This window comes from Lates calcarifer, linkage group LG17 (assembly GCF_001640805.2).
Source record: "Lates calcarifer isolate ASB-BC8 linkage group LG17, TLL_Latcal_v3, whole genome shotgun sequence".
Taxonomy (NCBI): Eukaryota; Metazoa; Chordata; class Actinopteri; family Centropomidae; genus Lates; species Lates calcarifer.
The window spans coordinates 2,490,154-2,515,918 of record NC_066849.1 but is presented as its reverse complement, the minus strand read 5'-3'; the positions used below and the strand labels follow the sequence as shown (position 1 = coordinate 2,515,918).

The following is a 25,765-nucleotide window of genomic DNA, read 5'->3' as shown; positions in this document are numbered from 1 at the left end:
TTGTGCACCTATCTTTGCGGAAACCTGACTTAATGCATTCCCTAACCCCTAACCCTAACATTAACCCCATCCCTAAAACCAGGCCTTAATCCTCAAACAAATCATATCTTCATTACTCACACACAAGCTGCTCTTGTTATTGTTGCTTAGTCTTTGTTTGCAGTGCCTGCCATGTTTCAACCGTCTCCATTTTCGTATGTTTTTATTTTCATCTCTACTTCCCTTTTTTCATCCACTGCGTTATGGAAAGTTTGGGGGAACTTTCTTCAAGAAGCGTGGGTGATTCACTCATAATGAGAAGACGGCAAAGTGGAAAAACCGGAATTAATGCATAAATGAAAATGATATTTATGATACAGGAGAAGTGGTGAGTGTGACATGATTCAACCATTGTACTAACAGAATAAGTGCTGTAGAAATGCAATTTACATTGAATTTATCAAGAGAACAAGTAAACACAGAGGACATTTTGTGTTTACATTTACCAGGGAATTGGGGAAATTAGAAGTAAAAGCATCTCTGTTCCAAGCAATGCTCTGGTTCTTTGCCACTGAGGCAAATAAAGGCAACTATTTGAGAATTTACAGTAATAAAATTAATGTGTGTATAATTTATTAACTCAAGAAAAATGGATTTAGTGTTACTCAACATTTTTGTGTCAATCTTGATTCAAATGGTTGAAAAGATTCTTCATGTCATCATTTCAGATTTTGGCGGTTTTTGACAGTTCATCTTTTCAGAGTAGCTGAGCTGCAGCTGATAAATATTTTTCTCACCAACAGCTTAATTGCCATGATAATATAATTCATGTACTCATAGACTCAGGGGAAGACAATCACCACAGACACAGAAACATATTTTGACCTCCGCTTAATTTTCTGTCACAAAACAAGTCACGAAAATTCTGTACCGTATGAATTATCGTCCTTTAAGACCCCGCTATCTATGCCTCTTTGTTTTCCTGTCACACGACAGCATGCACACACATAAAGCAAAGCACATATATAAACACAGGCGAGCCTTTGGGGGTAGCAGAGTAGTCATTTGTAGGTCAGAATGGCAGAGACTGTGGACGGTTGCTCTCCTCGGGGCTGAAGTACATTGATTTCTCTTAAAGTGGCTGAACAGACAGTCTTAGAGAGTAAATGGAGTGATTCTTCATCTGTTAAGACACAAGTTGTGAGCTGTAGGGTGTGAAGGAACACTGACCTTCAGCACACAATTTAGACTCAAAGTCAGAGCACTGTGATGATTCTGTATCTATTCTACTACATAACACCAGTATCTGACACCAGTGAGGCTGGTCCTGTGACTTTAAACTGTTTTGAGTAGTGTAATATTTGTTGACAAGTGACAGTGGACATTATTAATTAGATGTAACAATATACAAAAAGTTTGCTGCAAAGTGTAAGCAGCTGTCACATTCAGCACAGTGTCCATGTTCGCTTACTTTGTGTCTTCTGGGTTTTGATTTTAACACACTGTAGTTCATGAATGCAGTGTTTTTGACAGTCACTCTCTCCATTTAGATTCCTGAGCAGCACATGAACAGTCAGCAGCAGACTTTCAAATGAGTCTGCACTTTCAACTGCATTATCATACAATGATAAAATACCTTAGGCAAAAATAAAACAACAGACACTGATATAAAACACAATATATCAGCTGTAATGGACTGCCTATCTCAAGTCATTTTCAGGCTGCCGCAAGGTGATTTTACTTCATGAAGTGCATCACAATCAGCGGCTGCCAGGAAGGTAGAAGAACTAACCCTGTATCACAGACAAAACATCACTATAGTGCTTTTTCATGGAGGATATTTTGACACAGTTGAAAAAGCACCAGTGTAAATGATAAAATTTATGATGGCTGAATTCCATTGCTAGCTCATGTTCACATGTCACACTGTCATGGCTTTCTGGACACTTGAATAGAACTGAACAGTTCTGTGATATTTTAAACCTGCATTTGCATTAACTGATTTTTTTTGGACACTTTTGTGCAGCACAACACAGACATATTATCACCTTATAAAGTTGATATGGCAGCTATGTTAGCAAACAGCTGCCTGTTTACAGAGCAACATTCAACATATTCATTTGGAGCCATGTTTTGGGCAACCTGTTGTAAGTTTAATTTTCAGTTATTATTATTATTATTATTTGGTTTTCATCAACTTCTGAGAAAATATCTGGGTCTTTAGCTGCTAAATGCTCCACTGTGTTCAACATCTGCTTACTAACTCTGCCTGTCTGCTGTTTAGTCAGGTACTGTGCAGTAGGTCCATGAGATTTTTTTCACTGTAAGCAGGTACCTGTCTGAGAGTGGTGAGACTGAGCTAAAACAATGAGCTGAAAGATGCTAAAAGTCTCTATAGAGCTGAACGGAACTGCAGAGCTAATGATTAATTGCTGATAACTGTCTGTGGATTCAACACTATGAGTGATGTCAAATCACATATAGCCATGTGACCCATTGTTAATACAGAGATATGTATTACTGCAGCTTTTAGATTCAGATATAGTTAGGGTTAGGCAACTTAAACATTTTAGGTTGCAAGTTGGGTAAAATCATTTTACAACCTAGAACAGGACACAAACTCAGTCTCCTGCACCGAAAACCAACACCTCAACTGTCACACCCTAACTTTCCACCTCATTCCATAAATCTCTCAGCATTATCTTACATCTTGTTCACAGTGTAACTGTTGCCAAACAATAAATACATCCTGAAGATGTCTTGTTTTGTTAGTGAAGAATCTATAATATTATACATTTTGCCACTGTCATTAGCAACAGCTAAAAGACCATCATTCATCCTTTGTCTGTACCTGCAGGTGGGCTGCAGGTTTCTGTTTCAAACATGCCATAGGTCAAATGTCTGGTTGTATTCAAACATTACAGAGGGGCATTACAGATACAGGTGCAATACCTATGCTCTACTTGTTATATAGTAGGTGAGAGAGAGGTTGTACTGCTGTGGAACAGTGCTAACTGCCCACACATTTTTTTTTTTTTTTTCATTTTTTACAATTATTTTTATATGGCAATATCAGCCTGATGTATTACCAAACAAAACAATACATGACATAATATTCTGCCATGGCCACTAAGAAATATTCTGATTGGCTGTTAGGTGTGAAGTTCTGAATGAAAGCACCCGTATTAAACTGTAGGTAAAGACACAGATAGTGAGGCTTAGCTACAGAGGTTGGAACTAGTGCTATTTGTGTTATCAATAAAACAAAAGATAAATAGCTCTTCAGTGAGAGCCACACACAAAAAAGACTTAAATGAATTACATCAGCTATGGAGAAGCTGGTCAGATCTGCACAGTTAATAAAAAGCTGTGCAGAAGCCAAGAGTGTAAGAGGGAGAGAGAAAAAGCAATAGAGAGCTAATGTGTCTGTGTGTTTGGTTTCTAGGTACTTAATGTACTCCAAGAACAATGTTCTGGGATATACACCTTGACATACAGCCAAAATTCAGACAGCAGGAGTTTTGAGGTACAGGGAAAATATTTCATGATATCAATCCTATAACAAATGGTACTTTTAGTTTCATTACATCTAGTAATTTGGAGGACTGTGACCCTGGTATAACCAGGATGATACCATCCATTACACTCATGCACAATGTAAGAACCATGTGAAGTGAAGTAGAGGGTTTGTCCCCACTTTACAAATCATGGAATGTGCAACCTGTCACTTACTTAATAAATAATAAAAATGATTGGAAACAGCAGTAATGACAACAGGAAAGAAAAAGGAAACAATCAGGTTAATCTTGTCTGTTCATGTGTGCTAACCAGCAGACAGACCATATGTCTGTGAATATCCAGTTATGAAAGAGGTCTTTTTGAAGCACCTCTGAGTGCACATAAAGACATCTGCTATCCACTGGTGTGCCCTCAGCAGCCTGACATCCTCTCTTAATTGAAGTTGCCTCCTGCTCTGTAACACAACAAATTAGGTTTAAACTATGTCTGCTAGTCCCAGGTGTCACTCACACAGGAGCAGCACCATCCATCCAACACTGACAGCTGCATGGTGTGTCTGTATGTAATCTGGTATGTCTTTATGAGGTTTAGTTTCATAGTGAGAGCATTCTGGCTTATCCCCCTTTTCCAACAGGAAATTCTAAGATTATATAGATAAGATTATGAAAATAAAATTCCAAATTTACTTTTATTTCATGGGTAAACTGGACATTTTGAGAATTTAGACCTTTATTTTGGCACTAATTACATCTGGAAGCAAATAAATGGGAGATAGATAAAGTCAAACTTCCAGATAGTTTGGGCGGTGAAAGACCTGAAATGTGACAGATACAATCAATATGCTAACTCTCAGAACTACTACACAAACTGTCACATACAGACAGAGAGGTTCCCTTTCCATACACACACCTGTCAGGAAGTCAGCATACTGATTTTGAAAGACACAGTCCAGGTCTTTTACCTTCAAAATATAGTATTCCTAAATGTTGATTCTCTCCAAAGAAAGCTTGATGGTTTTGTCAAACTATTTGAATCTATATTTCATACAATCAAAGTTGCCCAAATCACACACATTGCACTTGAAACACAAGTTAGATTTAAATGATGAGTAAAAAACATATGTTACCCAGGTGTACTTTTAAGCAAACATTCACTGGAAGAATCTACAAATTACTATGATGAGGTTAGGACCACCTAACACGAATTTCAAACTTCACTGGGTTCTTACACTTAAATGTACATCCTTGTCTGTTGCAGAATGGACAGTATTCCTATCAAGTAAGAAGGTCTTCTGTGTCTGTTTAAATCAGGCCACTTTAGGTGAAGACATTGGCCTCCTGTTGACCTAGAAATGTTGATGAGTGAACAAAATAAATATTAAAGCCAAAAATCAATCAGTTCCAGTTCCACTTAAGTGTGATACCTTGCAGTCAAATAACCAGCCAAGCACTGGGAGTTATTGCATGTATTGCCTTTGATAAAGTCTTCTTGGGCTGACACCTGGGATATAAATGTAACACGAGTGAATGAAAAGGGCAAGTTAGACTGGACTTGACTGATGTTTTACCACTGCCATTGCTGATGCAGTTAGAAGAAGTTGGACAAGTTGCCCTGCCCATAATTCAGTACCTTCTCTCCAATGTTTGTACATCATACAAGTAACTGGGCAAGCTAAATAATAAAGTTTTGCCTAGCATATGCTGCTTTACCTAATAGTCACAGCGTCTGAGATATTACTGTTCACGCCCAAAAAGAGGGAAGGTTCGACGTGCCAAACGTGAAGTGGATTTACAATATTACAAAGATAATCCATTTGTTAAACATGCTGGATAATGATAATCAAAGTCTCAGAGACCTTGCCAGAGTATCCTGCTTGTAAACATCAAGGCAATAAGAGGGTTTATTTTATTTTCCATAGTAAAGACTATAAATCTGGACACCATAAGGACATACAATTGTATACAGTCTTAGTTAGATTATTGTAATTAGTGTAATTCGTCTATTTAAAGTCAAATAACTACCTCGTACCTTCAACTAAAACACAGCTAAGTAGTAGAAGACAAGATCAACTCAGATCTGCTTTAGCCTGCCCTCTCTAGTGATTTTTGAAACTGATTTTAAGATTCTTACTGATTACATTTACAGCACCTCATGGTTTAGCTCCCTGCTAAACTGCTGTATGGCTGCTCCCCTTTGAGTCAGAGCACAGCCTCAGATCCTCAGCCAGGGCTCTGCTGGCCATTTCACTAAGCCCCGGCTCAAGAATAAAGGTGAACAGGCTTTTGTTGTTATGGCTGCTCAACTCCCTGACTGAAGATTTAAAGTTGCAGAATCAGTGACATCTTTTAAATCGCAGTTCAAAACACTATCTATTTTTAAAATCTTATTATTGATGTTATTGGTATGTTCTTTTATGTAATATTGTTATTTAAGTTTATTTTCAACATGTTTTATTTGTTTTATTATTTTTTTAAATTCTGGTTCAACCATGTAAAGCACTTTGCAACTCTGAATTGAATTTCTCTCTTCTTTCTCTTCCTTTTCCTCCTCTTCTCCTTCCTCCTCCTCATCTTCTTGTTATAAATTTTATATATATATATATATATATATATATATATATACACACATACATACATTCTTATTTTATTTCTTTTTCTTTTATTTTTTTTGCACAGTTTAAAACTACAGTGGCTTTCCCTGCCAATGCTTATATTACTAATACTTGGTATTAGTGGAACATTTTTCCTACGTATTTTTCACTCTTGGTATTGTATGCCTCTCAGGCCTCCTGGTGCCTAATCCTTGTGTGACCTGGCTGAAAAGTGAGGGATTTTAGTGGGCCGTCAGTGAAGCAACTTAATTCCACAATCCAAACCAAAGTCATGTCAAAAATAAAGTTGAATGTCTTTAATGTGGTTTTGTTACGATTTGTGAGTAGCTCCTGCAGTTTGTTTTCTATGGAAAGATGATAGGGCTTGGTGAAGTCTGGTTCAAGGTCCTGACCTGGTTCTAGCACCAAAGCAAGACCTACCAGGTGTCCAAGTGTTACTGTTGCTTGTGTTATTGTTTGTATTCTGTATATATTCCGTAATAGATTATTGGTTCCTAAATTGAGCAAGAATGCAGTTGTTCAGCTTCATTCTTGTACAACTCCAAAGAAAAAGACATTTAAAGGTGAAACCAAGTTTAAATCCCTCATGGCACATGGCAAGTCCACCCACTGACCTTGTGACCAAGCTCACCTACTGTCCTGAATCTCACTCCTGTCACATGGTGAACAAACACTGGGGAACCAGAAAAACAAACAGCACAATGGGCTGCAGAAAAGAACACAGGAACACACAATATACTGTGACAAAGGTCTGGGGGAAAAACAGGACCATATACACACACAGGGTTAATTACAAACGAGACACAGGTGGGACTGAAAAAAGGAGGGAAAGAGACGAAGACAGGAAGTAAAGCACATGAGACCAAACCAAGAGAATAAATTCAAAATAAAACAGGAAGTACTACACAAGGCCACCAGAGATATTAAAATACACATTGGATGAGATTGAGAAGTATTTTAAGGCTCTGTACACAATTTAACAATTTAATGGTTACGTAAGGAAACAAGTATCATCCACATAACCACAGTGATACACATCATAGGCATTATTTTAAATTTGCAGTTCTGCACAGCTGTGCACCATAAATATCACAAAAATGTGTTTATTTTGCTTAAAAATGTTTCTTAGGTTTTGTTGCATAAAATACAACATAAATGGTCAAAGTAAACAGGTTTAAAGACTGTTCAGTGCTCTCTTAGTCTAATTGACTTAGTCCTGTGAGGGAATGGTAACTTCCTTTATAAATGAGTGCTATTAAGCCTTAATGCTTTCCAAGCATGATGGAGCAGCTAATTTTAGCTTGGATGCTAATGGCAGTCTAGAACAATTAACATGTCTATTACTGCCATAAACTGTGAATAACACTGAGCAGCAGAAGCTATTTATTCTATTAGAATCAAGTGGGAAAGTAGACAGCTAAAGAGCTGGGGGTGGGGCTGAATGTACACCAGACAGTGTGGATGCTAAAATCAAACAGAACAGAGGTGTTACTGTTCTGAGATAGATATAGAATCACAGAGAAAAAGTCCCCACCATGAGTCAAGGTCAGCTGTCCTCCAAGTAAATGTGATTTGATATGATTAATTGAGTTTATTCTTTAGCTGGGCACTTTGACTACAACAACTTCATCAGCTAATCTGGAGCTCACACTTTATTGTACAGTGAATGTACTGAGCAGAGCCAGTGAATTACTGCTGCTCTGCCCTCAAAGGCTGCTGCTGCTGCTTAGAAAAAATATAAACACAGTTTGGTGTAAATTACTTCCATTTTCTATTTTTTTGTCATAAGGAATAAATATGTGTTCACTGTGAAGTTCAAGTTTTATGTTACATTATTGCTGCTCTGCTCTGTATGTAGAACAAGTTGAAAAAGATGTGGATCCACCCAATGTAAGACAGATGGCGGATGGAGGATTTAAATCACAGCTGCCACAATATGGGACTGCATGTGATTTAGGGACTGTGTGAAAATTATCAGGGGGAGGAGAGGAGGTCAGAAAAGAGGGAGAGTTGTGTATTTTTTTCTTTATGCTGAAGGGTGGGTATAATAAATTTACACATTTTCAGAATTACTATCAATGCCATGACCAGTTTTTCTTTTCCTGTGTGTGTTTTGTTAAATACCTATTTTTGCTCACGTTTTTTTCCTTGGGGGGGGACACCAGAATAATAATAGTTAAGCATAAGAGAAGTAAAACTGTCAGACTGTATAGAAACTGTTTTACACAGTATTATACGCAATCATCAATAGGCCTCATGCAAGAACATCACTGTATTGCTATCCAGACCTCTTCCCCTTATATTCATTGAGGCTTGCTCATACCAGTGTTATAAATTGGATTTTTGCCAACCCTCTCACCTGCACAGTTTCACTGTAAATTGTATTTGGCAAGTGGTATTCATCAGGCTGTTTCAGCCTGATGAATACCACTTGCTCAGGACTCGAGTGTGCTTGTGATATTTGATCATTAGCTTTAAACGGCATGTCACAGCAGAGCCTCACCATGATGGAAATAAAAAGAGAAGGTTTGGCATAGATATCAAAAACATTTTGACAAAGCAAAACAGTCACAAAGATGGTCGAGAGAACATTCAGAGGAAGTTCCGCTGAACACTCGTTTTAGGGTACCCATTTAAATGTAGTGCCAATTTCGACAAAATTTCCCAAAAATTAGCAAAAGAAACTCTGAGTTTATATACATCTCCATCCACTACTGCTGTGCAAATATCAGGAGTTAATTTGCAGCAATAAACCAATTGGCACTAATTTTTGAGTTGAGTTCCAATTGGGTGCAGAAGAAGAGCAGGATAAAAAGAGATAAAAAAAAAAGTACCATACAACATTTCTGTTTGTTTCATGTAAAATCTGTGGAAGGTTACAGTCTCCATATTTCCTTCTACAAAACAACCACAGAAGTAAAGAGACATCAGGACAAACAAAACAAACAAAAAGAGCTAGCATATTGTGGATTATTTTGTCATTTTGAGTTGTTGTTTTGTTGTTGGTAAGATCTGAAGTGAATGACTGAAGCAATGCAGGGAGCATTCACCTTTGAATGAACTACAGGAAAGGAGACCAGGTCTGGAGCGGGGTAATACTGTCCTTGAGGATTGATGTGAACTGTTTCATTTAAATGATATTTTTAAATGTAGATTCCATTTTGTTTATATCTTATGTTCAAACACACAAGGAAACACACAAACACACATAAGCTGGCCACATGAAAAACATTCCTGCCAAGGTATTTATGTAATTCCACTGATCATCAGCTGGTGGTGGTAACACACTAAGAAACAACACTATGTACACAAAGGTAGAGAAGAAGAAAGACTACCAGTAATCAAACATAGGTGGTAACAAGGCAGGCTCCAAATATTCAACAATTCAGCTTTGCGATTTGTGAGGAAGGAAGTTTATTTGACATAACAAGATAATTTCACTGGGTACTTTGTAATAAATATCTTGTAATGCTGGAATTTGAGTTTATAGGTTAAGGGTACAAGTTAGCTAGGTCAGGTAAGATTTAAGATCTTCCAATGCTAACTGGAGCTGATAATAAGACCAATCAGCAATGGAAAAAGATAACAGAAAGGAGCTGCAGACTCATAAAACCACAGTCTGTATGACCTGTGTAATTTTCACCAGAAAAACAGAACACCGAGAAACAAATCGCTGGAAGGAACTTGAACATGTAAAACACAAAATTTAATGATGCTCAAGATTATGAGATAATGAGTTTATGTAACGTTACTTCACCTATTTTAAGATTTTCCAAACTTGCTGAATATTTGACTGGGGGTTTGGGACTGACAGTATACTCATTACCTCCTACCACATTACACCACTGTTGCAACTATGAGACAGTAACTTCTCTCCTACCTGTACACTCCGGGAGGCGTCTCTGGGATGATGAAGCTCTTCTCCAGGTCACGAAGCACATCGTTGAGCATCCGCACGTGGGACGGGTCACGCTCTTTAGGGTCATTGGCTGGCCGCATAGTTTCTGACTGGAAGAAAGCCGTGTGGTCTCTCAAAGAGGAGGCTGAGGACAGCAAGGACGACAACACCACGCTTTTGTCTAGACACATATATGGGGAGAGGACAAAGTAACAGAAACAACACATGAAAAAACTGACCTTAAATTTTAAGATGTGTAAATGTCTGTTTCAATCGCTGAATTGCATTTATACACACTTGGTAAAGAAAACTACATGTGGAAAATAGAGTCCGATTGAGAAGAAGAGGTGATGGTTTCATGTTGAAACTCATTGTGGTCTGAAAAAATAAACTAACATCTCTCAACAATGTCATCACAGTATCACAGTCAAAATCTCAAAAACATATAACATGATGTCATGGTGACAAAACTTGGGCCTTTGAGCAATAAAATATGATCCGAACTACCTGGACGTACCTGGATATCATTTCTGAGTAAAGAAAACACATGTAAATACAGGTGTTAAAGCACACAGAGTAGAAACAGGTTGGGATATGATCGGATCAGCCAGTCCGCTTCTAGAGGTGGTTTGGCCTGAACTGTGGACCTCATCCTTGACAAAGAAAAAAAATATGGGAGCACCAGCACCACTTTGGGAGACATAAGTAAAAATGTATACCAGGAGAAGCTGGTATAGATAATGCATGGACATGGGATGTATCATGAAACACATCATGAAATCATTATATCTGACAGACTCCACCAGGAGACATGTCACGTGATGAAATGCTGCTAGTCATGTGTTTGGCATTATGGTGTGAGCTGCTGGTATCAGCCAAATAAGAAATCACTGACCTCGACCTGTCCATCTTCTGAGTCATACCTTTGGAGCTACACAAACACAGGCACGCACACACTTGTACAACACACCAACTCAGGACATAATTTAAAACTTTCCTCCCTTGTCTGTCTTTTAGCCACCATAACACCATTCACTCAATACACCAAATTAAACAGACCCTCTCTGCCTTTCTCACTTATATCCACTGATCAATTTACTCCAGCGGCCACACACACACACACACACACACACACACACACATATAAACAAAACAAAACAATGCAGACCCCCCCCAAGAAAAAAAAAAAAACAACAACACAACAATGCTGCCCTCATTAGCCTGTCAACACAAAACAGGCTTGTTTTACAGTACACTTGGCACGGCAAATCAATTACCTTGCATTTACAGTTAATTGCCTTGTATTCTCGGCTCTATTAAATTATATCTGGCTGAATCCAGGGGGCTTATCTTGGAAAGGCTAAAATCTGTTGTGCTACTGTCTGTATGAAGATAAAGATTCATGTCCAGGTGTTCATCTCTAAGTAGTTTACATTCAGTCAGTCAGAATGCAATTACATGAGCACAATGATACCACAGTGTGCAATTCTGCGGGCGAGGAAATATCCTCTTTAGCTGTTCACATGATCACATAAACTGACAATTTTCCATGATAACAATGTGATAATATGCTGAATTTAAAGAGGAGCAGGTCATTTTGATGTGTTGGTTGTCTTGAACTGTGGTCCTGTCGATTATATTTACATGTAAGAGTTGAATCAATTACCTGCATTACTTGTGTGTGTAAATCAGAATGAGCAATGAAAAAAAAAAAAATCAATATTTATTTAAATGTCTGATGTGTACTGTGTTTAAAGCAAACATGAGCCCTGAAAGTGAAAACAGTGGAAAGTCTAAGTGTGGGGGTCAGGGTGTGGGTGGAGCACATCTGGCAGGAGATTGGAATTTGTCATCCTGTCACACATGCTACAGGCGGTGCTTTCAGGAGAATAAGCTATGGGCATGAAAATATTAAAGGTACATGAAAAATATGGGCTCATTAAAATGTATACACTGCAGTACTGACCCTTGACTATAATCACAGCCCATCATTTTAAAAATCGGTGTTTTGTCTTGTGGCTTTGTGGCTTATTTTACTGATTAAATTTCCATGTACATACAAAATAACAATTAGCCTAAATATAAAATGTATTTTTGATTATGCCCTCTATGTTTTATTGAAATACATATTCATTGATTTCAATATATTTCCATATCCATATATTTTATTAAATATAGAATATTGAGAGCACTATACTTATAAGCCAAGTATTTGTTCTCTCTCTTCTCTCCTGCTTTTGTATCACTGTACTGATGTACTGTACTGATGTATCACAAGTTATGTGCATATTACCAAAGGCTCACTCCTGCCAGATGACTTTGGTAGAGATGAGCCTGTGCAAACGCTTCAATAAATACTCAACTCATCCATTCAGGGGGTAAGACCTTTGTTTTGTAGCTCATGGTTCAAAGCATCCGTATATAATTATTTTACTTTACAACTGCATTGCAAACAGATGTTCTTGCACTATGTAACTATGGTGAGCTTTCCCCTGCGAGAAGTGTGTAACTGAGCAGGTGGCTTAAACTGCCAGAGTCAGGCCCAGCAAGTTCAAGTTGTTAAAAACGAGTCGTTAAAAACCAGTGGTCATCTCTGATATCCAGCGAGGAAACTTTGAAAATATCAAGAATTCTAAACAGAGTTTGGTGTGCTTGTTACAGCAATAACACTTCTGGCTCAGGGAGCCGAGGATCATGACAAATTTATACCGTTCAGCCGTGCTTCAGCTCAGTGAGTGGGACCACAGTCAGAGATTCAATGAAGCAATTGATAGGCTTGATTTTCTGTGCATAAAAACCACTTTACAAGTTGACTCATATCCCAACAGCATTCAGTACCACTTGTGGCTTCAGAGACCAAGAGCAAAGTTACATTATGATATTTTAAAAAGAATAAATGACTAGAATATTGTAATGGAAATTCTCATATGATTCATGATAATTGTGATTTATTGATAATCTTGATCACTCATGTTGTACTTCAATTGTGCCTTATGAATTATCATGCTCAGTTCTTTTCCAGCCTGTTTTACATGTCAGCAAAAGTGGACAGATAGTGGAGACCCCAGATCTGTGAACAAACAATCAGATCATGGGGCCTCACTCTCTGCACACCAACAAGTCTTAACTGGTAGGGCTCTTAGCCCCATCAAGGACAGGAGTTGATATGAGGCTGCGAGGCTAATCTCCTGAGGGTGCTGATGCCCTTCTCTCAGGGCTGCGATGTTGTGTACTCTACTGAGGATGTTTCTCATTTCTTCTCTGGACATAACCTTGTCTGAATTGTATTTAACCTAAGATCTATTGTACTCGGTACTCACTGTGCGTCTCATGCTTGAGGAGTGCAGTGAATCTGTTTGCAAATGTATGAATTTAAACTTACAGTAAGACAACCGTTGACTCTGTGCTTTATTCAACAGAAGATTCCCATAAGAATATTTTAGCAAATATGATGCCATGTGCGTTTCAGCGTAATCTGTTCTTGGGCTTTAAAACATGCTATTTTTTATTTTGTGTTGTCTTTTGTTCTTGTATATATCACCCATCCATATAACAGGTTAATTACAGTCTAGATGGAAATGTTGGAACGAATAATCCCACTGTATCATGTAAACGTCAAAGCTGATTATGCTTTTTTTGGCTTTGTCAACTTTTCACAAAAACATACCTTTGCTTATTATTATGTGCTTTTGTTATGTGCTTTTGCAAGTGATGACTGCTTGATCCAGTTATGAGTAGCTATAAACTGGGCCATAATCAGTTTTTGGATACTTTAAAGTGTTCACACAAGTACACCCCTACGGATTTCAGATGAACCCTTTGTGAATTTGTTTTAGAACTAGGCCTGTAAGCACATTTTGTAAAAAGCAAACAAACAAACAACACACATATATATTATATGTAATAGCATCTTCTTAGTAAATTATACCAGACTTGCTATGAAAGATTCATGTACACAAAATGGCATATTTCTGATGCTTCTAATGTTTGAATTTGAGAGTACGCAGCGTCATCTGTCTGGGATCATTGTAGGATTATGTGTAATTTTTTTTTTTTTTTATTCTTATCAAAGAAGAGACTAAACTAATAACTTCCAACATACTGGTGTTAATTAACAGACCTTGGAGTGTATTTGTGTGTGTCTTTGGATCAGAGTGCATCACAGTTTGTTGGGAACAGAGCGTGACTCATCAGAGAGGCGAGGGGAAGACAGTGGGGACAAAAATAGACAAAGAGAACTGCTCTCTCCTACAAATTTAAATGGCTCTGGCTCCTTGCAGCCAGCTGGGACTCATGAAATATTGTTTGATTGTTGTAATCCATCACATCTTTTGACACACAGGGACCTGTGTGAGTGTGTTTGTATTTGGGTATGCAGTTGGGACTTGGCCTCCTGCAATAACAGTGGCAGAGAGGAGAGAGAAAAGCAAAAGAGCTTTAGAGTGATACTTTTATTCCATGGATTATTTTTCTCTTTTTTTTCATCTACAGATGTTTGGAAATGTTGGGGTTGTGTACTGTGTAATTGATTTTCATTGATAGATGTAGGTAGGAAATATTTTTGAACAAAAATATTGCCTTTTTGATTAAAATATAAAATAATAGAAGATAGATCATATATATATATATATATATATATATATATATATATATATATATATATATATATCTTGCATGCATTGAATTTGTGCTGTTTTCTGCATTTGTACCTAAGCTTACCTACCATGTTTATATAGTTTTATGTACTGTTGTGATTCCTCTCCATCACATTCACAGCAGGAAAAAGTGAACATTTCATACCTCCCCTTTTGTGTTCTGTGAAAGTGACCGGAGGCCAGACGTATAAAACTGTAGCTTTATGACTAGAAAGTGTGTGCAAGCACAAACACAGACAAATGCATACATATTTGTCTGTCAGGTTTATAAGGCTGTGCGCACATATTGGTGCTCTTTTATATATGCTAAATCATCCCCAGAGGCATGTGTGTTCTCCACACTGTTCCAATGACAGCCCCTCAGGAGACCTTTCTGTTAAGCTCCTGAAATTGGCAGACAACACAATGGTCTTCGGCCTCATCTGAGATGGACGTGTGAGTGTGTGTACAGATGGAAGGTCAAACAGCTGGCCCTCTAGAGCTGAACATGTTCAAATTTGTGGAGATAGCCAGCTCAGGAGGTTCAACCTGCCTCAGGGGCTGCTGATCCAGTTGCTCACTGCAATCATCCAGTCTCTTCTCTGCATGTCCATCAATGTCTGGTTTGGATTGGCTACCAAACAGGTTATGCACATACAACAACTAAGGATCAGGACTGCAGAAAAGATCATTGGTCTTTCCCTTCAAGAGTTATACATCTGCTGATTCTGAAAACAGTCAGGACAAATCACTGTACAACCCTCATACCCTGAACGTACTGTAACCTTTTCCAGCCTTTCCTCTTTGGTAGGCACTACAGAACACTGTTGGCTAACATAACCAGACACAAGAACAGTTTCTGTCCAAACACCATCACTCTCATGAACAGTTAAAACGGCCATGTAATGTTGTATGTAAGTACCAAGTATACATAAATATAAATTCTTTCTCCAATAAAGCTGATTCTAATTCCGATCATTCTGACATTTTTCTAACATGTACGAGCCTTATTCCCACACAATTAGTCACAAATAGATGTAGACACACCCTTAATATATATTTGCCCCACCAGTCTCTTTGAAGAAGTGCAATTCACCTACTGGCACTGGAGAGGTCCTCAAACAAAGCTGTCATTCTTGCACATGGCTTTTGCGCACAGCTGTGTTATTAATAACACATGTAGTATCAATAATTCATTTCATCACATAGATCATGTAATCTGAATCTGTAAATTTTCACTGACACAGCACTGATGCTGCATTTAAATCATGGTCAACAAATGTCAGAGGTGTAATCTAAAAAAATTTGGTAGTAGTGGTCACATCCCAGTGCTCATCAGAGTAGTTAATAGTAATGGAAAATTGAAAAAGGACGCGGGGAAATGATGAAAACAGGAAAACGCAAAGATCAGAATAAATATAAAGAATAACAAAAGTGTGCACACAACAGAATTTGAAATTTACAACATGCATTTGACAAGTGCAAATTAATTCTTGGTATACAGTCTGCAAAAACAATCAACACATAATGAAAATGACTAAAAACTTCTCACACCTTACATTTCCATTTCCACTTTATCATATCACATTGAACACATTTGTGCATGTGTATCCGTGTGTATCTGGCCCCATTATGAGTATGACTGGGGAACTAAAAACATTGATGCTTTGACATATTCATGCACTTCCAGACTAGCATGAAATTATTTTAATTCAATGACTATGCTTTGCTGTAGCCCTACATACAATGTGCTGTTCATCTCATGGATGTAAGCGCAGTAAGTGGAATTTCAAGGTATGTTTCTTCATGGATCCCTGCCTCTACACCTGATCTGCAGAGTTTTAAGAATACATTGCTTTCTTTTCATTCACATTTGATGTGTAGGCATTCTACAGTGATTTTATGGTAATGAGTTAAAGTAGGTTAACTAAGAATATAGAATGCCACATGGGAGCATTTCAGCATGTGCTGAGTGAAAGAGCACGTAAGGAAACATCTTAAACAGACCACCAGTTCGTCACAGGACTAGAACACCAACGTATAGGGAAACACAAGGCCAAAACACAGATTCAGCTCCTCCAGGCATTCTTTGTATGAGAAAACACTGTTAAAAATAATGTCTGTTTCTGGTTGAACAAAAAGGATATTACTCTTTACCAAAAAGGTCTATCTCTGTAGGAATCCTTTCCATAATTTTGTCACGTAATGTTACACCTAAAACAACAATCTGAGTCTGTCAGTGGTAAAAACAAGCACTTTGGCGGACATACTTTGATGGGGACAGTTGACCCTTTGCTAAGCTCCACCCCACTGATGTTAGCTGCTGCTAATCTGTCAAGCTGTTGGAGCTGGAATGGTGCCCATACTGTAACTAACTGCACTCCCTGAAGAAATATTATCCAATTTTTGGAAAAAAACAAAAAAGCAGTTTCAGAGGGAAACAGACAAAGAATCTGCACCATGCATTTGAGGGATATATCCAGGATGTGAAACTGACTCAGCAGCAAAAGATACAGATAACTAAAGCTTACAGATCGCAGTGTAAAAGTAAACCACCACATCACCTGGCAATTTAGACAGCAGACTATGAAATTAAGGAGCAACACTGTTCCTGTAAAGCAGGCACAATCTGCATTTAAGGGGCGGGACTTAGTGAATGATCATCTGTTTGCATTGCAGCAGCTGTTCAGCAATTCCAGTTCTTGCTGTATAGTGACCTGCTTCAGTTTTGCACAGTAAAGTGGATGTTTCCAGCTGTATTCAGGATTTTTTTTTAAATGAATGAAGATGTTGAATTCAGCTATTTCTTTGGTTCGCAGAGGTCGCTGTGATGTCCTTGGTGACCATTAACACTACTTTACTGATTACAAGCAGGCACCAGAGTATGTCACTGCTTCATGTTCATTTGAGTACTTTTCAAAATGTGTTCATTGAAAAGGTGAGGCATATTTTTGAGAAAACCTGAAAGAAATGTGGCTGTTCTGCTTTTAATTTAGTAAAACAAACAAACAAACAAACCATTCCAACACATAACAGTTAAATGTCAAGCTTTGTCTGTGAATTACAACGGACAAGTGAGGCCAAAGAAAACTGTTATGGCAACACTAAACAAACAGTCAAAATGTAAATGGGAAAAATGACTTTTTAGGTCAGTGTCTCTTCTGCACTGTTCTTACTCAGTTCAGTCTAATCCAGTACATTGAAAATGACTTGATGCTAGGAAACTACAATTCAGTTCTCATTCTGAAATATGTTATACACGTTATTTTATTAATTAATTAGGTTTAATATTTATGTTTACACTACTCAGTACAAACAAGGCACAGCTTCTTGGGTTAGCTCCAAAGGCATATAAGGGTTTAGCATTTTCTAAATATAACATGTTTGTGTTTACTGTGTTCCAAATGTAGCATATGCATTCTGAAATGCAAATCCATATCCATATTATATGCATGAACACGCGTGTGCTTTCCATCCAAAGCAAACACACTGACAAACTGGAGTGACTCTGTAGCTACTGCTATGCTTACATCTGACAAAGAAATAGTTCAAACCCTCCCTACAGATACTTTAAAGAAATCTTCTACAGCTTTTATTGATACAATGATTGGAAATAGTAGTTAGAGTTACTGAATGTGTTACTTTAGATTATTTTTACATTTCCTCCAAATTCAGTGTTGATATTTTAAAACCCAACTTAATTCAAGTTGAGGGCAGCTATGAGAATCATTTGTTACCTTTCACAGAGATATATGAAGCATTTTCTACAAAGACTGTTTACCTGCATGTTCTCTGTGCCTGTGTGGGTTTCCTCCAGGTACTCTGGCTTCCTCCCACAGTCCAAAGACATGCAGGTTAATTGCAGATTCTAAATTGCCCCTAGGTGTGAATGTGACTGTGAATGGTTGTTTGTTTCTATATGTCAGCCCTGTGATAGACTGATGATTTGTCCAGGGTCCCTGCCTCTCACCCAATGTCAGCTTGGCTCCAGCCCCCGGTGACCCTTAAAACAAGTGATATTGATAATGGATGGATGGACTGTGTATACTGTCTATTTTTCTCTGGCAAATCTAATCACCCATTTTGCTACAAACAAGCTTGAACCTTGAACTGTGACTCTGGCAAAAAAAGTGATTTGTTCAAGGGATAGAGGCAGCAGATGGCTCATTGTCACAAGAGCAGCACAATTGCCAGCTGAAACCCAGTTCAACTCCAACCAACAGCTTTTTAACATTTTTCCATATGGTAAAAATTGTATCACTAATGAACCAGCAGCAAGTGTTAATTTACCTCTGCTTGTCCTAATGTACTGTCACTAACTAACTCTAGCTCAGAAAGCAGCTGACAGTAAGTATAGTATATTGTTGTTGACTCGTTTCCAGCTAGCAAGTGTGCTTGCAAACTAGCCTTATGAGTAGTGTTGCAAACCTGACAACAACAACATAATTTGCAAAGATGTACGGGTGAATTCCATTGTGCCCATTTCAGATGTGAGAGAATACCAAATGAAAGCATAGACAGTCACGACATCATGGCCTGGCTAGCCTCTGTTCTGCTAGTGTCTGCTAGCTATGACCCCTCAACTCACTCAGTCTGCAAATGTTTAAAGCTTCTGGGAAATGGTTTATTAATAACATTGTGCAATAACATGTCATCCATCACTTGTGTTGTGATGTAAATATAAGAAGCTGTGTATTAATGTACATAGACATGTATACATACACATTCTACACATAACCACCTAGTAACTTATTATACTACCCACTTAATATTTTTTTCTGCACTCCCTGCACCCCTCCACACCTTGCACCACCTGGTTCCTACTGGTTGACTTGGATACACACATTATTGTTGCTTTATTTTTTTGTACATAGTCCATGTGCATCTCCCTGGACATTGTTAACGGTACTGTTTACTGTGTTTAGGTACACCGAGAGACTCTGAAGACCAGAGCCAAATTCCTAGTATGCACCAACTTAGCTGATGAGGGAGTTTTGGAATCTGAAGCCAGGGCTTCATAATAGGTCACCTTTTCTCCCCTTTCTACCTCCAGACTTCAGTCTAATTATCCAGAAACATGTGGTTCCTTGGCTTTGCTACTGAGATATATCTAATTAAGACTCCAACATGTAGGTCCACAGTAGGTTTTAAGTGGCAACCTGGTGTAAGAAATAGCCCACTCATATGGGTACACACATTTAATTTGATTTCCTCAGTGTACGCTAGTAATTCCCAGCATTGACAATAGCCCACTCTACCTTTCTGTGGTAGTGCTGTTGAAGACCACAGGCAGCCCTGCTACTGAGCACTATCACTACAGTAAATTAATGGAGATTTATGTCAGATCAGACAAGACCACAGGCAGTTTTATATGAAAAGAGAAAAGAAAGGAGAATTGTGATTAAAAAAAGTTGAACAAAAGGTTTTTGGGGGTTTCAATTAGCTCTGGTTGTTTGATCTGAGTCCCCTCCATGACTGCCAGTCATGAATACTGCAGTGTTTCATGCTGGCTGTGGAGAATCCATTAAATATCACTGGTCCTCTGCCGCAGGGGGCTACTAAAACACCCAGAGACCAGACACACATTCACACACACACACACACACACACACACACACACACAAGCATTTCTACTCATATACTTACACACAGCCATTTCACATCCCCCATAATATTCTCACAGAAATCTTCATAGACTTCAAAAATACACGCGTTGCTACCCACTCATGTGTAGCCCCTACATATGACAACACACACATAAACATATGTACCCTAATTTACTTATCTGCATCTACAATATATTGTATTGGCACACTCATGATCACATTTACTAATGTTCTACTCACACATGCACATGTCTGCAAATATTGGAGGGAGACAAAAACTCTTTGAGCAGTACTTTTTTTTCTTGACATAATCTTGTGTCTTTAGCTTCTATAATAACATCTGACCAATAAAACCTGATGAAATAAAATTTAAAATGTGCCAGAGCAAAATGTACATCTTTAAGTGTAAAATATGAGTGTGGTTTTTAAAATACAGATAAAAACAGTCTGCATTTAGTATTCAACAATTCATAATTTGCAACAACAACAGCAGCAAATGTTGAGTCATAACTTAGTAGCTGTGAGTAGGCACAGCAGGGTTGTTGAGCTCTGGATTTCTCCACATGCCAAAGTGGTGGATATGCGGTTCTTATGCCATGATCACTTCATACTGTTAACACTGTAATTATGAGCAACTACATAGGAAAAACTGCCCACATCAGCCTCTAATTTGTAATATGAGTTTAAGATATTTCTTACTTGGTGAATATACTAGTAAAAGAAAACATCAACAAACCACTGGAAAAATGTCTTCAAAGCCACCTTTACTGACAGCCTCATATATAGAATAAAAAATATGAACATATAGTAAATAAAATCCCAAATTACCACTAACACAATACATTCAGTGAATTTAAACAGGTTCCAAAGTAGCTAATTTAGCTCATATAAATAATGTGACTATAAGGCTGTGGGGTGGGGTGTGATGACTCCCAAGTCTGAACAAAAGAAGGTTTTCCTTTTCTTCCCATTTCACAAATGTGTGAATGCAGAATAATAAGAGAAATATCTCCAGAGTTTGCAGATGGTGTCATAATTCCCATTCCAAACACAAAAGCGAAAGTGTCGAAAAGGATTAAACTGTTTGTCTGCTTTAACATTAGTTGCAAATGTTGGCCAGTCCTGCTAATTAGCTTTCCACCTACAGTTGTAGGTTACCCTCGTCACTGATCAACTCTTCAGAAAAAGCTAAAAAGTAGACATTAAGAATAACTCAGGGATTTTTGCACCTGGGTCAAATTTTCCCATGTGATTGATAGGGACAAGAGTCTGGACACTGGTCCACTATACCACTATTCCATACCTGGAATTGCTAAACAGCTGCTGCTATGTAAACATTTTATTTGGCCACTTGAAGGAACAACACAAAAACATCTTATGAGGTTATGATGAACGTACCAAGCCACAAAACCAAAACAATGAGCTGTAGTTAAGATGTAGAACTGAGAAGTGCAGAGTTAGGTTAAAATTCAGTGACAACCCTCCCTGCCTCATGTGCCTGCTTCTTGGGGTGCAGCTGCTTTCCTGTCAGGTACTGGAGGTGGCCTGGGCAGAGAGGCATCAGCAAATCATTAGCAACCCTTGCACACTGGACCCTGTGTGTCAGTGATCCTCTTAAAACCCTCTCAGAGCTCAGCTCTGGTTCTCTCTCACCTCCCTGAGGCACCCATTTGGTTTTGTTTGACATTTGGTTTGTGTTGCTGCACCATACAAAATTGCACAAGCACCCTTCTTCACTCATGCACCCACCTACACTGCTGACTTTAATGATTACACATGCCACTGAGAGTTTTAGTTATTCTCTTTGGTGCATTCATTCTTTTAGATAAAATAATTTGTTAATTGGCTTTGTTGTGTGTCTCCTGCTTTTGTCATGGCTATGCATCCCTGTTTGTGACAGTTCTTAGAGGGATTATCTCTATAGTGGTGAGTGGTTCGTTTAACATTATATACAGTAATATACCATTCAAATACAATATAAATTAGTGTGGCTTCAAACCCATTCTACTGTTAAATCATCCAGGCCCCTAAACTCTTGTGTTTCTATGTCGAGGAACATGGAAGGTATTATTAAAAGAAAACTTTGAAATGGTAATATTCAGTGGCGAGAGATACTTATGAAATCAGAGGCTCATCCTGCTTTTCCCCGCACTCTTTTGTCCTTTAATCTTGGTTCAAATTATAAGGTGTTCAAATTCTACTATCTGTATGTCAGCTTTTTTACCCTGCAACCACTGCCATTAAACAAAACACACGCCATCCTAACACACACTAGGAATTATTTATCATGCCTCACTATCTATTACCACACACAAACATCAAAAAGTATTTATTTCACTGTCCTATTCCTCCTCTTCTTTTTCTCCATCTGGTGCCTCTGTATTTTTAACCAGCACAGATAAAAGCTCTCTCCCACCTGTTTTCTGGTTGAACAGGAGATGCCTGCTATGAAGCACTGAGAGTATCTGCACGTTTCACAAAGTTAAATTTATAACTTTAAGACATTTATAATGCCACCTGGAATTAAATTTAATACCAATTTAATAACCACAATAAAGAACCCAAAATCTGTCACAAGCAGCCTCTTTCTGATTACACACAGCTGATGAAAATAGTAAAACTAAATGTAAGCATAAGGAAAATGACACTTGGGAATGAAGTGTAGGGACATGATGTACAATTGAGTATTATAAAGCAGATGCAATTAAAATAAAGTCAGTTCCCTGGCGACCTCATTTCATAACACAAGGCCAAAAATGAGAGTCGCTCTGGTCCCATTCACATCTTTTGTTAAAGCTACACAATTCAAGAGATTTATTTCATGTCATTTGCCTTATTTTCCAATTGCAGTAAAATATCACAGACTGTAAGGAAAACCTAATCCTTGTAAAAAAAAAAAAAAAAAATGGTGTGTAAACATAAACATTGATGTAGTATCCTGTAAGCACACTCAGAGCGTAGATGTTTTCATGTTTTAAGATCAATAGATGACATTATTGTTCCAGCTAGCAGCTTGCAGAGTCACACCTTATACTACACGGTTGCTGTCAGTTTGTCACCTATGGTTCAACAACTAAACAAAATTTTAAGTTGAGACTGAGCATTAATTCTTGATCTTGGAAACAGCAGATAACAAAATAATCTTACCAGAAGGTCCAATATAATCTGCTCTGGAGCTTTCAATTATATCTCGCTATCTTCTTCAGCAGATAGAGTTTGCAGAGTAGTAATGCAATTGGAGATTCAGTAAAAGTTGAGAAGTTGAAGTGCCTGGAAAATTTGAACATCTACAATGCCATGAGCAAATTCCTTATATGATCGAAACCTCTAGAAAAGCTTCTAATGGACCTTGTGGGGAGATTATTTTGTTGAGTCAACTCTGTGTTTCACCAGATAGATTGTGTTGCACACACTGCACTTCTTTATTATTCTTCTGTTACTTTTATTTGCCAATGTCCCAACATTTGAGTGAACTTTTAAAGTCACACTTAAGGGAGTTCAGTTACCTGTTGCATCTACTCCTTCTCCTTCACTGAAAACATGAAGTATAAATGTGCAAATATTTTTCTCTGTGTAATTTTCAGCAATTGAAGAAGTATTCAGATCATTTACATAAGTAAATGTAACATACAATGATGCAAACAAACTAACCAGATGAGGTAGTAGTATTCTAGCAATAATGATTCTGTTTGGTAAAATTAGTGGTTTTGTTAATGCCAGTGGAATCTGGTAGTGATGTATGGCCATGTCTGGTCAAAGAAAAAGACTCTTACTCTTTAATAAAAAAAAAAGGTTGATCTCTGAACAAATTTAAAACAGCAATGTGAGCCTGTCAGTGGCAAAAACAAGCATGTTAATGAATGTACATGCACTGACTCCAAACTACCAACCTTTTACACCCCAAAACATGGGATATCAAGGCCCAGGTTCAAATACTGGAGCTCGTCTTTAACTACAGGACCATGATGTGTCCTGCTTCAAATTTCCATTCTCAGCGTATATGTGCAGGAGGTTCATGTGGTACATTCACGTCTTGAAACTCAGATTAAAGGAAAACAGTGAAAACAGCCATCTAGTATCAAACATGCATCATTCTACACTGTGAGGCCCAAACATCCAACTGAGTAACAACAAGCAAAAGAGGCTTTTTATTTAATCTTTTAATTATCTGTCTTTACGTATTTCAACTCTTATCGTGCAAATATAAAACATTTGTTAAAGTGGCTATAGCATTTTGATTATTAATACACAAAATCCATAATCTGTTGCATTTTCTTAGAGTGGATCAATGAACACGTTGCCCCTAGCCTGGTTCCAGACCTCTGGATCACTGCCCGCATGACCAGATTGTTCAGTGATTCAAACACTCTAGGTGTTTGTGTTGTTCAAAACTGTCAACATCATCTTCCTGTATAACTGTATCTACCCACCTACATTTATGATGGCAAAAATAGTGACGAACATGTATGAAATACATGCCGCTCTACAGTAGATTTGAGGAAATAACAACTCTAATCCCATGTCGACTGGAATGACATCAGCCAGACACATCCCTTGTTTCTCAAGAAATTGCCTAACATGAACATAAAGTCTAGCTGAATGAATGAAGTCAAAGAAATGCAATTCAGTCTGATTATCACAAAGAGAAGGATGATCACCCAGTGGTTGTATTCTTGGAAATTCTGGGCCTGTGAAATGAACCAGAATATTGTGCTACTTAAATGTTGAAACTGTTGTGGTCCTACCCACCTTGGTTTCCAAAATCAGTGGTTCATATTTAAATCTTTTCAGCCAGGCAGAGTGAAGAATCGAGGGCAGTCATGTCTAAGAATTAAAAATACCCTAATCTTTATAGTGTAGACCAGTAATATAGAACACAGATCCAACAGAAACTCTGAGAAAAGCTGTGTAATATTATGTTGCCAATTGTTATAATTCTGCTTTGTCATTTGTCTTTTGGCTGGATGATGAGGCCTTTTGGCCTTGATGAAATGCCACTCACTTGTGGTACAGTTCTTCAGCTTGGCACTAATGTGTAAAGTTGCCAAGAAGGTGTAGCTTTCATGCCAATACAGTGAAACCAGGAACAGACACAGGGGTACAATGAGGGACAAAGTGATGAAGAAACAGACAGAGGCTACAGGCAGGTAGAATAATCAGTCATCTCTCTCTCTCTCAGGTCATAATCTGACCATTAGTCTCAGACGGGGAAGCATAACCACTCAATCTAGGCCTTAATGGGATGGTGCTTACATGCTTAGACAGAACCAGTGAACCTGAGCCACTGAGCGATTGCCTTAGTGGTACAATGAGTAGTTGGAGCTACAGTACATATGGTGGAGAGCCTTTCTCTGTCTCCATCCCATTCAATTTCTGATCTCTGTGTAAATGATTGATAGACGTTGGTATTTAGATTTATTCTATCTAAGCATGAAATTTAATTCTGTACAGTCTGAATCCTCCTATTGTAAATCCACAACTAATCCAGAACAGACTAACTTAAATACTGCACTGATTA

General features: G+C 38.0%; 1 protein-coding gene across 1 annotated transcript in view; it reads right to left on the bottom strand.

Moving 5' to 3' along the window:
• The window catches only part of LOC108878813 (inactive N-acetylated-alpha-linked acidic dipeptidase-like protein 2), a 330,935-nt gene that overhangs the window by 5,815 nt on the left and 299,355 nt on the right, over positions 1 to 25,765 (bottom strand). The window contains exon 18 of the mRNA XM_051077222.1: positions 9,990 to 10,188. Within this exon, the coding sequence (XP_050933179.1) occupies positions 9,990 to 10,188 (199 nt within the window). The remainder of the gene's footprint in view (positions 1 to 9,989; positions 10,189 to 25,765) is intronic.